This window comes from Parasteatoda tepidariorum, chromosome 12 (genome assembly GCF_982258835.1).
Source record: "Parasteatoda tepidariorum strain Cologne lab strain chromosome 12, Ptep-v5.0, whole genome shotgun sequence".
Taxonomy (NCBI): domain Eukaryota; kingdom Metazoa; phylum Arthropoda; class Arachnida; order Araneae; family Theridiidae; genus Parasteatoda; species Parasteatoda tepidariorum.
The window spans coordinates 60,252,730-60,270,258 of record NC_141766.1 but is presented as its reverse complement, the minus strand read 5'-3'; the positions used below and the strand labels follow the sequence as shown (position 1 = coordinate 60,270,258).

Genomic DNA, 17,529 nt, shown 5'->3' with positions numbered 1-17,529 from the left:
ATAACTTCGGTATGTATATATTATCCCGAGTAAACTTGGACATTCATTAATACGTTTCGTTTTATCACTTTTTTATTCGGCCGAAAGCGAAACAAAAAATAATAATAATATACTGTGATTGGAAGTTTGCCAATATTTGTTTGGGAGGCTGGCTATTTGTGGGACTGCAGTCGTGTTTTGTACAATTGTATATACGTTGGTTGATGAATTTACATAGAAAAAATAGTAAAAAAGACCTAGAGTTACAAAGAGAAAAGTGAAAGTAATGCATATGATTTTTCAGATTATGAAAATGTGAACATATACAAAGACTAATATTTAACTTTTTTCATTTGCCCGAGATAATTTGGGATAGTAAACTGTTGATAAATTAAATATTTTTTACACGTAAAAAAATTAAAATTTTAACTTAAAACTTGTGTATTATGTTTTGTTTTAGTTCCTTGTGATTTTTTGCCCTTTTTTTCCAAAAAAATTGGTAAGGGAAACAATTAAATAAAGCTCTAAGTATTCCTACACTGTAAAAAATAAGAAAATTTTTAAAAAAATTATACAGAAAACAACTGTTTAACCCTTTTGAAGGCCGTGGTAAGCATACTTACCACTACGATCTTTTAATTTATGTTTCCATTTTTCAATAACTTCAGCTTTCTTGAAGTGAGTTTGAATAAAATTGGTAACCATTTGTCGCTTTTAAAAAACGTATAAAAGTTATAAAATACATAATTCCTTTTGAAGTTTGTAGCATTTAAGGAATTTATTTTATAAATAAAGAGAAATAAAAGTCAGTAAGTTCCTAATAGGTCATGTTAAATACATTTACCACCAAAAAAATGGCATTTTTATAAACTAAATGAGTTTTTTTTTATATCAATTACTGTTCTTAAAACAATTTCAATTCCAAAAATACTTTAATTTACTTTTACTAGAAATAAAGGACCCATTAAAGGGTTAAATTAGATAAATACAGATTTTTTTCCGGGTGCAGCAAAAAACAAAGACTAATATTTAACTTTTTTCATTTGCCCGAGATAATTTGGGATAGTAAACTGTTGATAAATTAAATATTTTTTACACGTAAAAAAATTAAAATTTTAACTTAAAACTTGTGTATTATGTTTTGTTTTAGTTCCTTGTGATTTTTTGCCCTTTTTTTCCAAAAAAATTGGTAAGGGAAACAATTAAATAAAGCTCTAAGTATTCCTACACTGTAAAAAATAAGAAAATTTTTAAAAAAATTATACAGAAAACAACTGTTTAACCCTTTTGAAGGCCGTGGTAAGCATACTTACCACTACGATCTTTTAATTTATGTTTCCATTTTTCAATAACTTCAGCTTTCTTGAAGTGAGTTTGAATAAAATTGGTAACCATTTGTCGCTTTTAAAAAACGTATAAAAGTTATAAAATACATAATTCCTTTTGAAGTTTGTAGCATTTAAGGAATTTATTTTATAAATAAAGAGAAATAAAAGTCAGTAAGTTCCTAATAGGTCATGTTAAATACATTTACCACCAAAAAAATGGCATTTTTATAAACTAAATGAGTTTTTTTTTATATCAATTACTGTTCTTAAAACAATTTCAATTCCAAAAATACTTTAATTTACTTTTACTAGAAATAAAGGACCCATTAAAGGGTTAAATTAGATAAATACAGATTTTTTTCCGGGTGCAGCAAAAAATTTACGTTTTTTTTTTATTTATTTTTTTTACAGATTTTCTCTGTGTATTTGACAGTGTAAAGTTTTCCACAATACGGTATTTCTCTCACCCTACATAAACTGGTTAAAACTGTAATTCAAATTCTAGTTTTTGCCATGCCGTTTTGCTTACCGTAATATAACTATCTTTTTCCAAATCATTTTACGATTATTTTCTATACTTGCTTTTACTTTTCAGAAATTATTTTATGGTTTTGAATATCATATAAATAAGATTGCGATTCGACTTCATTCTTGAATTGATTCTCTACCTGTTTTCCTGTGGCAGAATTGCATCGACACGGTAACATTGTCGCAGAACGTTACAGAACTCTTGCAGAAAAATTTTTCTTTTGGAAGAAAAAAAAAAGAAAAACTTTAATTTTCTTTTCTCCAGAAATTTACCCATAATATGTGAATCATGCAATTGGATAAACACTTTCTGAAGCGCTCAATTTATCCGGATAGTATCGTAAATCGATGCAATGTTTCTATTGCATTTTTGGCAGTTATTGATATTGATTTTCACGTGGATTTTAAATATCCCGATATATTTCAAACAATATGGAAAATTCGAATCGTGCATTTGAGTATTTACTTTTTAAAGCAATAATTCTATCGAATTTTCGGCAGTTATTGCTATTGATTTCTCCATAGTTTTTAAATCCGATATTTTTTATATGATATTGTTTATTATAACAACCAAGTCTCGAAACGAAACATGCATTTGAGGAATCCGATTCGCGTGATTTCGTCGTCACTTTTTTTTTTTTTTTTTTTTGCAATTACTACTATGCGCGTGGACTTCATGATTTTTAATTATTTTTTTATTGTGATAATTATTTACGAAATGCGAAGAAGGAAGTAATTTGAGCCCCCTTCCCCCCAACAAAATGTGAGAATATCACCCATCATATTAGAATTATTACATGTTCAATTAAAAACAATTATATATATATTTTTTTGTAAACACAGCGATTTTGTTTTTTTAAATAGTAACGTATATTTTTGTTCATATTAAAAGTATCTCGAAAAAAGATATTAGTGCTAGAGAGTTTTGTCGCAAGAAGTCCTAAAAAATTCTGCCTCAGGGACCTGTTTTTAGATAAAATTAATCGGTAAATTAAATTACCAAATATTTCTATAAAGGTGGGCCAATATAGTTTGAAACGTTTTTACATTTAACACGTTGAGCGCCGCGTCAGCCATCGGTGGCTGACACTGGACTTTCCATTTAGGCCGCGTCAACCACCGGTGGCTGACACTGAAATTACATTTAGGCCGCGTCAACCATCGGTCGCTGACACTGAAATTACATTTAGGCTGCGATAACCGCCGGTGGCTGACACTGAAATTACATTTAGGCTGCGTCTGCCACAGCTTGCTGACACTGACCTTTCACATAGGCCGCGAAAAACAGCTGGCTGACAGCGTATAACATGATATAGAACTATAAAATATGTACTCTTTTATGGAATTGCAGATTATTTATTCAAAATTTACTTAATTGTTGTGATTCTTGGTTTAATAAATTCAATTTAGTAGATTTTTATCCACCACTATTTCTACATAATTCGTAGGCTTATATAATTCACCACTTTTGTCAGATGATAAACCTTCTAAAAAAATCCGTCTAATATTTGCAAATTTAGTTTGAGGTTATTTACAGTGGCCAGATGGGCAAGCTATGTAAAATTAGCGTGGCGTTCAACGTGTTAAATATGATTCCATTAAGTAAGACTTATAAGAAAAAGACAGTTTCAGATTTTTCTTCATAACCTAACAACATAGCTACTGTGGCTAAGGGGACACAACGCCCAATGAAGTGACCCGGATTCGAATCCCAGAGTTGACTGGTCATGCAACTACTGCTCTCGGCTCGCACCAACTATAATGCTGAATTACCTAATTACTTTATAGAGTTTGCTTGTTGAAATAACAATACGCGTATCTACTTAAAAAAACAGGCGTCTGGTTTTAAATATACTGGCACACCAGCTGACAGTTCTTTTTCTGTAAATGTCACAAATTTTCTTCTACATTGTAAACAATATAATGTTCTATCATATAATCTGCAAAAAGGGCTAAGCTTTTATGTGTCATTATTTTGGTTAATATTTTGGATTATTATGGTTAATAGTGTTGATTGTTTTCGTTAATAGTTTGGTTTGTTATTATTAATATTTATGGTCATGAATTTTGATTATGATTATTAGTTACTGTTATGAATTATAGGTATACATGATAATTATGATTATTAAGTTTGGTATTCATACCTAAGGTTTAAATTAAGGTTAAGCATTTATTTTCCATCGTAAAAGATTTTTCTATATGCATTCTATACTAATATTCAAAATTCCTTGGATTTATCCTATGAAAAACAGCCAAATTCATCCCGGAAATAGCGAAAACAATTGCATTTATTTTCACAGAAATGTTTTTTCACGAGATGTTTCATAAACACTGCCCTTAAGGCCTAATTTTTGTCAGAATATTTAAACGAGGAAAAAAGCAAAACGCTATCGAGATCATTCGAATCACTAGTGAAGAATCCAGAATGAAAATTATTGTCTGATGAGTGATAAAGCTTAGGTCTGTTTCGTAATAATGACAGCAGTGTTCTTTTATTCACGGATTGTTTGAACAGCACTTAGAATGCCAGGAATTTAAATTATTTTATTTAGTTCTGAAACTAATAGAATGGTCGCAGACCTGCCCTCAGATTTTTTAAAGTGTTGTTTTAAAATATCCGAACACATATGTAAAGACATGATTAATATAGCTTTGCTCAGTGCACATGGTAAAAATATTTGCTTATGAAATTTGTGTTTTATTGCCACCATAAATTTAGTTGAGAGCGGGAATTTCGGTATTGCTTTGCACTTTTATCTTCATTTTATAGACGGCTATTAGAGAACACCCTTTACATTTGTGCAATAGTGAATGCAGTCCAACCCCGCTATAGTGAACACCCGGATACAGTGAACGAAATGTTCTCTCCCGTGCCTTGCTACACTCGTATAGTGTTATTTTTTGTGGATGTAGTGAAAGCAAAATAAGAGAGGATATTATGAACTTTTTTATGTCTTCGACTGATTTATTTTCTTCATTTTTTAAGTAATAACTTTGAAATTTCTACTTCAAAGTAAATACATATACCGATTTTTAAAACTAGCGGGGAATGTAGCAATAAGCATTTTTTCTTGTTTGCTTCATTATTGAATAGCATCATTAAATTAGTTCGGCATTAAAAAAAGCCGCAATCTTCTAGTATCTGCACAATTGCTTCAAGTCAAAGCAGCTGAATTTGCTGAGCTATTTGGTGCGAGACTACTTTTATGCGCTCGAATGCCTGGGCAGTCAAAATTATCGAGAGTCGGGAAATGTTTCCATATCTACTGTAGAGAATTGCTCATCAGCTCTATTTTTTTTTGTGCGCAAGACGAGGAGAAATAAACACATTTTTGTTGCTACGTATTATTTTTCATTCATTCTTGTTTCCATTTTATTGGTCATTTATTTAAATAATCTGTAATGAAAAGGGGGCGTTTGAAGTTAAAATTGTTTGTGGAACAGATATAGTGAAGTCCCGATTATAGTGAACCGAAATTTCGGTCCCTTGAGGATTCACTATAGCTGGTTTTAACTGTATAATAATTATTTATGTTCAAGTTCTTACATAAAATTATTCTAAATAAACGTTATTCATGTTTTTAGAATTATTCATAATCGTTTTACATATTCACGAATGTTTATAGTAATATATGAATCAACGTAAAATATTATCAAACAGATGAGCCTTATAAAAAGTTCGCAAAATTAACTCTTAGTATTTAAGTTTTACCACTTAATAAAAATTTTTGCTGGAAGCGGATCAGTTGATTTATACAGCTCATATATTGTATGCAAATTCTGCATAATAAGAATTACTTGCTAATTTACCATGAAATAATTATGCAAATTCTTTGAAATGAATATAATATTTTTATTTCAGATAAATTTGCGCCTAATATTGGTGAGCGGGAAAACCAGAGAATATTTGTTTAGTCCTAGTGATTCTGCCTCAGATATAGCTCAATATGTTTTTGACAACTGGGTAGAAGGTAATTAACTATTCTTTATAATTCTCTGTATATAGCTTAACTAAAATAAATTATTCTTTTAATTTGATTTGTTATGACATAGGCTTATTTTGACCGATAAAAGAAAAACCAGCCTTGGATGCTCAGCGGATAGAGCGCTTGCTTTTTAATGAAATGACCTGGGTTTGAATCCCATACCGGTGATTGGTCGATAAGAATTCTATACTCCCCGTTTCGCTCCGACCTTAAAGCTGACGTAAAATATATTCAGTGATAGATAAATGGATCAAAAACCTCTTGCTGACAGGCTAGTTACCATGGGATGTTTCTTATCAAATGGGTTTCATCTTAGTCTTCCATGAAAGGCTAATAGTACCGATCTAAGAGTTCCATTGTCTTCTTGGTAGGGTTTAGAATTACAAAGCTGCAGAGTTAAACTTTGATAGTCTTAAGCCCAAAAATGGATTTAAATTCTATTTTTTACAATGAGCTGAGGGCCCTGTGGTTAAAGATCTGGTCCGGAGTGGCCAGGTCTTAATCCTCGATTCCAATAAGACCCACCGAGTTCATACTGAAGTGCTCGTAAAATCTGTGGGATCGAAAAGTCGGTTACTGATCAGTACCATCGGTACAGGGATCTGAAGAAAATTTCCTTCCTCTTCAGAACTAAGTCTAAATTGAGAAAGTGGTCTCACGAGTGAGTGGTGCTGCCATCTATCTGAGACAAGAAGTATTTTCAGCCTCGCGGTGCTCTCTTGTCAAATGAGAAGCTCACCTTCCTGAATTAATTCGCAAAAGGCCAATGGCTGGGGAACTTTGATTGTCCAAGGGCCATTAGAAACAACAACATAATAAACTGATTTGTATCGTTGATTCCAACAAAACAATTAAAACTAACATTAGGATTGTCAATTCTAATAAATGTCAAAATTTATTAACTGGTGTTGTTTGAACCAACTGATGCGGATGGCTTACACTATCTATAAATTATAATTGATTCAAATTAGCCTTTTAATGCATCCATTTGAATTTATTGATTGGAACTACAGATTTAAATCAATTGATTCAAATAAGTTATTTATATTAACTGATTCAAATTAACAGATTAAAACTTGATTACAATTAAAACGGGTAATTCGAAACAATAAATCATTGTATTCGATTCATTGAATCATATCATTGAATCAATTGACAACTTCAAACTTCAGCAATTCTAGAAATTTTCGACATCTTTTTTCTTCTCAAAACTACTTTTTCCAGAAATATTTTGCAATTTAGTGAACAGATATGTTATCTGATTTGTGATAGTTACAGAATTAAGTTACTAATTACTGCTACCAAGAGAGCCTTTAGGGTTATGACCTCATGTTAAGTATCAGTTACTAAATATTTGCTCTTTTAAGCTATCGTTGATAATATTCTTATCCTTAAAGGATATGTTTCGCTTAAGAAAATAACGAGCTTTCTATTCTAAGAATATTTCATTAGCATTATTCTTGATTAAAATAGGATTATTTCTTTTCCTAACTTAGAAAATACGAAAATTGGTTGCAAATATTGTTGACTTTTTCGAAATTGTACAATACAATTTCATTTTATATCCTTCTAGGCAACGTATTTCCATACATTGTAAAATGAATTAACTCATTTTAATTATTATAATATTTTAACCCATTTAACACCATAGCCAAGGAACACAAATATAACATTCTATAAAAACTGCCTGTTGAAGCAAAATGGTAGGGTATTTATATTTAAACACAATGGTAATTTTTAGCTACTACCAAAAAATTTTTAACAAAAGTTTTGATGAAATGATTTCAAACCAATATACTGATATTTAAATAGTAGTATAGAGAAATTTTTTAGTTGAAGTAAAGTTTTATGTTGTAATATTTCCCAGGTGGTAGGGCAAAATTGAATTCAATGTCAGCAACAACCTTTATCTTAATATGGTTTATTTGCTAACCATAATAAATGAGTAGCAAATAAACCATATAGGCTTCAAACAATGTTAAATTTAACTATGCTAGTTTATGCGCTGTGAGGTTTGCATTAAGCTTACATAAGCAATCCTTTTGTATCGAGATCGAATCTACCATTACAAAACAAGGATAGAAAAACCTTCTGATATCGGGATGAATTATCATTCGCAAATCAAGAGTAGAAAGCGTTCTCAAACTGAAAATAAATTCACCTTCTTAAGGTTTATTTTGAATTTATGACTATCATTGATTCAAGGTTTATTTTCGCAGGCATTTATATACCTTTTTTAACACTTTAAAGGTGAAGGTTGGTTTGATTATTAAGTTTCCACCACAAACAAAATTTTGCATTTGAGAGCAAAGTTAGTATGAAAAAAAAGGCAAAAACAAGGTGTACAATAAAAACTATAAAATGAGATGTAAAGATTTTTGCATGCCTTTACTCAATCTTTAAGAAAGCAAGGGAAATAAGCATACTAATATTTCTACTAAGTTTAAAAAATGATTAATTAGTCAACATTTCTATGCCAACCAAATGCAAATGCAAATCTGGTTTAATTCTGCGTTTAGTAATTTTGCCTACACCCAATTGAACTATCGATGTAAAATGCCTCTTAAATTCAAATTTAACAAAAACACTCTAATTTTTTATTACTTTTTGGAATTATTTACTAATTTGCAGAATTTTTGCCCGCAGCAGTTGACATCCCAGAGGCATTCAGTATGCACTCATGGACAAAAAAATTAGAGCACCAAGAAAGAGTCGTCAAAATGAAACGAACTTGTACATACGTAATGACTACTTTGATATAAGTAAAAACAAAGATTATCGTTTTTCTTAGATTTTCTTATCATTTACTTATATTAAAGTAGTCATTACGTATGTAAAATTTCGTTTTATTTTGACGACTCCTTCTTGGTGCGCTAATTTTTTGTCCATGAGTGTATATCAAAGTAATAGATAATAAGTAATAGTAATAGAATCTAATAGTGTGTAATAGATAACAATAGTATATAATAAATATGTTCTCTTAACTATTCCTGTTTTTCCTTGTAAAATGTTAATATTTGAATAAATGGAAGTAAAAAAAAATTCATTCACTATATATAAATAATTTAAACATATGTCAGATAGACAAATGTTCATGTTCTTAAATTTGATAAGAATGTTATAAAAATTCAATTTTTTTAAGAAAAATTATCCTTTATTTCAATAACAATGGAAAAAAATATTTCGCTAAAAATCTTAAATGTTGAATCCGAATTCCCTAAATTAAAAAGCTGCAATAAGCAAGTATATTTTGCATTTTCACAACAATTTTAAAATACAACAGAAAAAAAACTTTTTTTCCTTCATTTTTTATAGAATTAAATAAAAATAGAAATAAAACAAAGACTCATATTTGTGAAAAAACTAAACAAAATTTTAGCATCTATCTTCTGTATAAAGTAATAAGTACTTTTTGATCTTTATTTGTTTTGAATCATTCTATATTTAAGTCAAACACCGTAAAAAATTCCAAAATTTTGTTGAAAATAAGAAGAATTTGATTGCGTTAAATTGAATTTCGTTTTCTCCCACTTTTTTGGCATCTTCTATTCAAATAGATTATAACTTTTCAATCTGAAGCAATTGATAAGCTAGAAAATACCATTATTTTCTTTATTCAAAGTGAAACTGACGCATTTTTCTTCTATAAAAAGCTTCTCTAAAATTGAAGTGTTTATTAAGAATTGCTATTTTTTTTCTTCCAGTTTTATTATTTTAAAAAAGATTCTAGGAGAAAATACTTGTTTTTTCATAACCTAAATAAGTTATTGATTTTATTTTTATTTATTGATAAAAAGTACTGATTTTGCATAATCCTTTATATTACAGAAGTACCGGGTCCTAAAATTTTGTTGTATGCGGTGAAAATTAAATCGTTTGTCCGGGCCGTTTCGGATTCCCGGAAATTTTTTATTTGTTATCTGCCGAGTAATATATATTTTGTTCTATAACTGTTTTGAACACCCGATCCAATTCTGGGTTTACTATTGTCAATTTTCAAATCTGCAACCTTGTTATTTTGAATCCAATTCAGAAGACAAGGCAACTCCTCGATCAACCATTGGGCCGAAATTGTCTCCATGGAGGATTTTTTAGTGAAACTAACCCGTATTTTGCGAGGAAAAGCACGAAAACTTCCCATGGTTATTCCGATGGTAAAGGGATCCTTCTACCACTGTGGTCGGTGCAAGCCGCAATTCATATCGACCGACCAACATTGGGATTCAAACCTGGGATGGACTTGGGAGGTGAATGCTCTATCCCTTGGCCACCGTGGCTCCGGCCGAGTGTTCAGGCATAAAATCGTTTCCATTCAGCAAATATTTTCAAGTTCAAGAAAATTTATTGTGCATGATTAAAACAGAAATTTAGTTAAATTAAATGTTTAAAAAATCTGAATTTACTGTTTAGGAGTAGAATGATTAAAATAGAAGTGCAGCTGCTTCTGGATTTTATAATTAAATAAATTTCAATAGCATTTATTAGTGTAGATTCTGTTTATTTACTAATGAATAGCCTACTTGTCGTACTAAAATAGTATCGATTACTAATGAATAGCTTATTTAATCTTAGTGTCAATGTAAAACGATAGTTTTTCTAAATATTAAAAAAGATGTTGCAAAAAGTTTTATTTTACAGAGACAAGTTATTACGTACATTAATATTATTTACATCTGAATTGAACTCAAATATAGTAAAGCAGACTCACTTACTACTACTACTACTGCTAAGTTGTAAGACTAGAAACAAGTTCTACAAAGTAGTAAACTAGATCAAGTACTATCTACTACTGACTACTATATAGACCACTATAGAGCTCTAAAACAATTTAGCTAACACAAGCATGAATTAAAAAAGCAAATAACGAGATCAACAGCGAGTTTAACAAAAATTTAATAGAATGAGACAATTTTTGGAGAATGAGTTGGTTTTTGTTGAGAAATAGTTTTTGTTTGTATTTAAGGTTTATACTAACTCGTAGTGGGTATTTTTTTTTTTTTATATAAAAAAACTGTTTTTACCATAAAGCTTGATTCGTTACACCACTTGTAGTACTAGAATAGCACTACAAGTAATAGTCTGGGTAAATCATAAGTGAATGTATATAATCCTTTTAGCTGAATGGGCTGAAGAATCTGTGGCCAAAGCAGAAATTTTGCGTCTAATATATCAAGGAAGGTTCCTTCACGGAAATGTAACTTTAGGAGGTAAGAGACACTCTTTTATAATTCTTATTTTTACTACTTCGCCATATCTCATCTAATACAGTCATATTATTAGACACATTCTATGTACTATACAGCTTTTACTCGGATGCATTTGTTTACGTTCCTGTATCAATTGCTTAATATTGTAATGCAATACGTTAAAAATAAATACAAATAGGAAGTATATAAAAATATCCCGAATTAAAACCCATTAGTATATATGAAAGTATCGCGTATGAACTCGAGCAAATCGTGTTATTATTAAAAAACTACAGCGCGTCTAATAATTTGATCTAATTATTATAACATACTAATATAATGCTCGATATAATAAATATTCTATATTTGTATAATATATCGTCTAATTTATCCTATAGTTAAATTTATATTATATATCGTCTAACGTAAATACACTAACGTAAACAAGTGCAAACCGGTTTCAATCATATAAAAACAATAAAGCTGTATTCACTTGATAATTAAGATTTTACATCGAATGTTATAGTGCCTCTAATTTGGCTAGTTACAGTAGAGGCTAAGATTCTGTTGGAGTTGGAACTAAACTGTTCGACTGTCAGATTTAATCAAGATATTCATTGTTTAGTTGGTGCAATATATCATTCTTGAAAAGTCATCGATGTCTTTTACAGATATTTTTTTTTTCTAAAAAAGGTAAAATCTTATGTGTACCAGCCTGGTACACATGTTAACTCTATTGAAAATTTAGAAATACTTGAATTTTAGCTAAAAAGCAGCTTTTATTTTAAATGACAATTTAAGAAAATTATGCGTGTAATTTCCACGTGATGTAGTCGAAACTGTACTCAAGAGGGGGGGGGGGGGGGCAATTGTCCTGGAGCCCGGGACTCTTGAAGGCCGGACCAAATTTTTTACATAAAATATAGTGTTAATTAATTAGTTTCTTTAAAAGAAAATAGTAGAGAATTTCTTTTAATAATTGTAGTAATTTTTTAGTAATTGTAGTAATTTTTTAGTAATTGTCTTTAGTAAATTGTAGTTTTTGTATAACAATTCTTCAAAAACTGTGCAAATTATGAAAATAAGGTGCAATGCAGAGGTTACCAAAATGTAACAGCTATGTTAATATTGGACTAAATCCTTGTAGTTTGTTAAGGTATAAATCTTTAATAAACTGGACTAAAAATAATTTCCGCAACTGTAATGACCAATAAATAAAAAAATATTGACCAATAAATATTTTAAATAAAAAAGAACACTAGAGAGTTGACATAGTAAAAAAAAAAAAACAACACAGACGCCGTAAATTAATCAACAACCAATCTTTCTTCGTGGAATCGCTAGAAAACAGTACTAATTTCAACACAATCTTGATTCTTGATTTCATCCCTCTATTTACGGTATTACTGTCGATAACCTAACATTCAAACTCCTAGAAAATGCAAGAATGTAAAATCTTTTTGGCCTTTAGTTTATGTCATGATAACCAACACTATAAGGTCGGGATAACCTGGTTGATAGGGCCCATGTCCTGAAGACTCCCCGTGTAGTAAATCTGTCGGCTCACAAAAACTTCCCATAATAAATGAATACATCTGGGGGTACTGAATTGGAGATTCTCTAGTTTAAGTCAAAATTACGATCTGTGGATGAATAAATGTGTAAGGAGAGTTGTTATCGACAATGTCATCTATGAAAAGCTACCCCAGCATAGAATCGAGTTAACGTGCCTTATATACTTTATACTTAATATCTATGATACTAGTTGTAACGAGCCCTCATCCCCAGATGTCATCCCAGAAAACTATCCCCAGATGGCACCGCTGGTGCATCAGAAGTATTAACTTTTTATTTTTTCGAAAACTTAAAAACAATAGATAAACTTAAAAATAACATCTGGAGAAGCGGCTTGTCCCGCTAATTACTTACTTACTCTTTTTCATCACTTTATAATTATCATTTAATGTAAATTCATCATCTTTTGTCATAAATATAATTAAAACCAATAAAGGTTTATTTGGATATTCAAGTTGGCGGTTTAAAGGTAAGTGGAACATTTTCCACTATTCATATAGAAAGCAAGAATTCATTTTAGATTGAACACTAGTGAATTAGAATTGTATTTTTGTAGTGGTAGACACACTACAAATGCATGTATAAACGGGCCGTGTGTGGCTGCCACTGAAAAACAAGAAACGCACCCTCTGCCTCACTTGGTTTCACCATGTAGGTTTGCTAGTATTGGCAAATGGCATTAGAAACACCAACAGTATTGTACTTTAACAAGTTGCCTTTTAATTTGACGATTCAAAACACAATTGTTTCTCAATTATTTATGACAGCGATTTGAAATTAAGCGTCAGTCGTACCTTTGGAAGTGATCTCATTTTGAGACAGTTTTTCCATAAAAATTCTCGACTGCTTTCATTTGCTCATCGTGACATTTTTTTTTTTTTATCTTTTGAAAAAAGCAAGAAAAGCAATTGATAAGTTATTTGAAATATATCTTTTTTTTCTTCTATGTATTACTGAATAATTAACAAATAAATGCTTTAATACACTTCGTATTAATGATGTTCTTTTTATTATTAATTAAAATGTTGTCTTTTCTTCATCTTTTTCTGAAATCTTAATTGAGGAAGAAACAAACTGGAAGTAACCAGGGATGTCCGGTTTCTACAAAATAATTTAAGAACGGTAGAACACCAAAATTTGGTAATTTTCGATTAATTTTGCCAACGTTTTAAAAGGCACCAACTTACTGTAAAAAAGTAGCACTTTATGTAAGCCATAGAATTATTTAGAAGTAGTTATGGGTAAAAACTCTATAAATCAAATCCACTAAACCAAGTATCCTTCATTACACCATTTAATCCCGATTTTTTTTTTATTCATATGATACAAAATATGCGTTTATTGAAAAAAATGGCTAGAAAATTAAATTTAAAGGCTATTTTCTAGAACTAATGATAGATAACTAAAGCTCGTTCACCAGGAGTTGGCACTTGGCTCCGCCTTCATCACGTGGTATCGGATGATACTATTTCGCTATTTTGGGGAGGAGGATGTGAACAAGGCTGCTATTTGGCGATCGTATGACAAAAATATTTATTTCGCCATCTTCATGTGCTTATTTTGAACATGTGCATTTTATTTCATAAACTTGTTGATATTTCTCTCTTTTTATTGAATAGTTTGTTCTATTTGAGATATTTTGCTGGGAAAAAGTTTTTAAATATAAATTAGCTAGAATAACGAAAGGTATAATAGCTGATGATAAAGCGAAATAAGTGACTGAAAAAGAATTCACTGTTTGTGTTTGGCCATCACCTTCTACATCAGAAAGCCTCCACACGGTTTCTTATAAGTAGGCCACGCAGACTATTTTAAAAGTGAACAGTTTGAACGCATGAAACCAAATTCTATTTTAAAAGTGACTGAGAGGAATTTGTCATATATATTTGAGAATTGAATCTGTAGTGGTAGACAAGTAAATAAGACAAACTAATCATATTCAAAAATTAAACAAATTTTTAGACATATATTTGCTACCACTTTCTTATTTTTACTAGATTTTCTATTAAAGGGCTCTTTCGTAAACTGGTTTGCCTTCATAGTAGTCTGATCGGACTACCTATAATAAGACTTTGGAGATATGGAGACTTTGCGCACATTAGAGGTTATCTTGATTTCAAGCGGGGAAATGTTTTTCCTCTTTCTCCCCGCGCTGAAATGAGCTCTGCGTCCGAGGAAGTGGAGCCAAGTGCAAACTCCTGGTGAACGAACTATATCTAAATCATTCATAAACTATGGTGGATGAGAATATTGATTTTTCTAGAGTCGAGACAAATAACAATATTAAAACAATTTTCTTACCAAAATACATGTTGTTTTTTTGTTGTCCTACCAAAATGTATGTTTTTGTCCACGATGTTTTGCTTTTGTCCTACCGAAATACACGCTTTTTTTCCACGATGTTTTGTTTTCATACTAGCAAAATATTTTTTCCACGATGTTTTGTTTTTGACCTACCAAAATATATGCTTTTGTTCCTGATGTTCTGTCCTTTAAATATGACGATGGGCGCTAACCGGTTAAGTCATAAATTTTGATACCACTAGAAAATATTTATCCGCAATAAGTCATAAATTTTGATACCACTAGAAAATATTTATCCGCAATTTGCCATCTTTGCAATATCCGTGGTAACCCATTAATGCTACGATACAAAAAGTGGTCTATTTATGAAAACGCGGTATTATATACTATTTGTTTAACCAAGTCTATGTGTTTGCACTTCACTTCAGAACATATAACTCAGATCCAAATATAAATATTTACATTATTATTATCGAATTATTGATATAGAATTATAGAACTTACAGTTATACTGTGTTGTTAGTCAGTAAACTATTTATTTACACATTGTTGACCGGGAACGTGATACGACATCCTTCAATAACCGAATGTAATTGATGAGGTGTTATACATTTTAATCGCGGTTATCTTTAATTAACCGTTTGTAATTCAATGTTTTATATATAACCGTCGTTGAACAGCCGATCCAATTTTTGGGTTTACGACGACTAATGTTCCACTCCGTAGCCTTGTAATTTTGAACCCAATCCAGAAGACAAGGGAACTGCTGGATCAAGTATTGGGAGAAATTAGCCTTCGTGGAGAACTTTTTGATGGATGGAGAGGAAGAAGACCGCGAGAACCTCCCACAGTTAGCCTGACGGCAAGGGGACTCTAACCCATGATCCGTCTACCACTGAGAATATTTCACGTCCGCACTGTGGTCGGTTCAAGCCGGATGCGGAATTCGTATCGACCAGCCATCGCCGGGATCGAATCCCGGTTCACCTCATTGAAAGGCGAACGCTCTATCCCCTGAACCATCGCGGCTCAAAGACTGTTCTTTTTTTTTTTTTTTTATAACCGTCGTTGAACAGCCGACCCAATTTCATGGGTTTACGACTACTAACGTTCAGCTTCGTAGCCTTGTAATTTTGAACCAATCCAGAACACAAGGAAACTCCTGGATTAGTACCCCCAGAGGTATTGATTTGTTGTGGGAACATGGAGGACTTTGAGACTCGACAGATTTAACGTGCATCAGAAAAATTGATCTGAGTCTAACATACATGTAGCAGAATTTGTAAATACAAGATCTTTCAAAATTATGCATAAAGACTTTAATTTAAGTTGAATTTCATACAATATTTAAAAAAAAAAATGGAATAAATTCTTATACAATTAAGCTTGTGATCAAGTAACAGAAAAAAAACGCTCAACTTTTTATTTTTATCTGAAACAAGTTTAGAGATGTTTTAAAAAGGAGTCTAAAAAGGATTCTAAAATGTTTAAAAATGAGTCTAGTTCCCGCGGTCCTTGAAAAGTTTTTGTAGTGGTAGTAAATTTAAGTTAATGCTAGAAGATATTTTGTATTTTAAGATACCACTTTATCGCTAAATGGTTAAACAACATAAACATTCATGCATATATACTTTTTTTGGAAAATAATTTTTAGTGGTGGTCACGCGGGAAATAAATTTTCGGCATTTGTTTTGTTTTCGTTACCCCTTTTTAAAATATTCAACGCATGCGGAACTCTTATACAGGATGTACCTTAATCCCCTTCGGAACATCCTGTACATTCTTTTGAGAAAGATATACGCATTAGGGGTCAATAAGCAAGAAAAAACAGGTCTTTAAACATTGAGCTAATCATTGTTTAGGAAAGCAGGGTTAAAAACATCGAAGTTCGTTTCACTGCTAGATGACTCCCCTCTACAGTTTTCTTTTGTATATCGCCTTCTTTATTCATGATTTGCCAAGTTTTGATTCGGGTTTTTTTTCTCGCTTAGATATTAATTTGTACCCCCTAATATGTGTATTTTGTTGACTAAACTTTTACCAAAGATTTAAAAAAAAAAATGTATTAAGATCTGTAATTACGAAATATCTTCTGTACAAAGTTTAACATTCAGATTTTATGCAAAGTTTTTCTGCGAGTAAACATACATCGAAATGAAAATCATTATAAACAATTGAGTAACTAAAAAGTTCAATTTTTCCTAATTTTAATTTATTTTGATTAAATTTGTGAAATTAAAAAACTTTTTTTTTCTTCTTTTTAGCTTTGCAGTTACCGCTGGGTCGAACTACAGTCATGCATTTAGTCCCAAGAGAAAATTTACCTGAACCCAATTCTCAAGGTAAGATATTTTAGTTAATTGAAATAACATTGTTAATCTTTGAAAATTAAGCACCAATTCCGAGTTAAGTGTTTAGTATTTTTAAATTTATATATCGTTAAGAAAATGGAATTAACATAAAATACATATTGAATAAAATTGATATTTATTGAAGTGCATTGAACACACAAAATTGACTTAGCTTAAAACAAAAATTAAGAAAATGGACATAGTTTAAAATGAATACAATTGATATTTATTGAAGTGCATTGAACACACAAAGTTGACTTAGCTTAAAGCAAAAATTAAGAAAATGAACATA

At 30.7% G+C, this 17,529-nt stretch overlaps 2 protein-coding genes across 2 annotated transcripts in view; both read left to right on the top strand.

The window, feature by feature from the left end:
* LOC107443554 (protein Fe65 homolog) overlaps positions 1-17,529 on the top strand; it is a 387,879-nt gene that overhangs the window by 229,864 nt on the left and 140,486 nt on the right. The gene's annotated exons all lie outside the window — the stretch shown is intronic.
* LOC107443550 (ubiquitin-like protein 3) overlaps positions 1-17,529 on the top strand; it is a 227,089-nt gene that overhangs the window by 189,136 nt on the left and 20,424 nt on the right. The window contains exons 2-4 of the mRNA XM_087155961.1: positions 5,698-5,806; positions 10,939-11,028; positions 17,151-17,228. Of these exons, the coding sequence (XP_087012087.1) occupies positions 5,698-5,806; positions 10,939-11,028; positions 17,151-17,228 (277 nt within the window). The remainder of the gene's footprint in view (positions 1-5,697; positions 5,807-10,938; positions 11,029-17,150; positions 17,229-17,529) is intronic.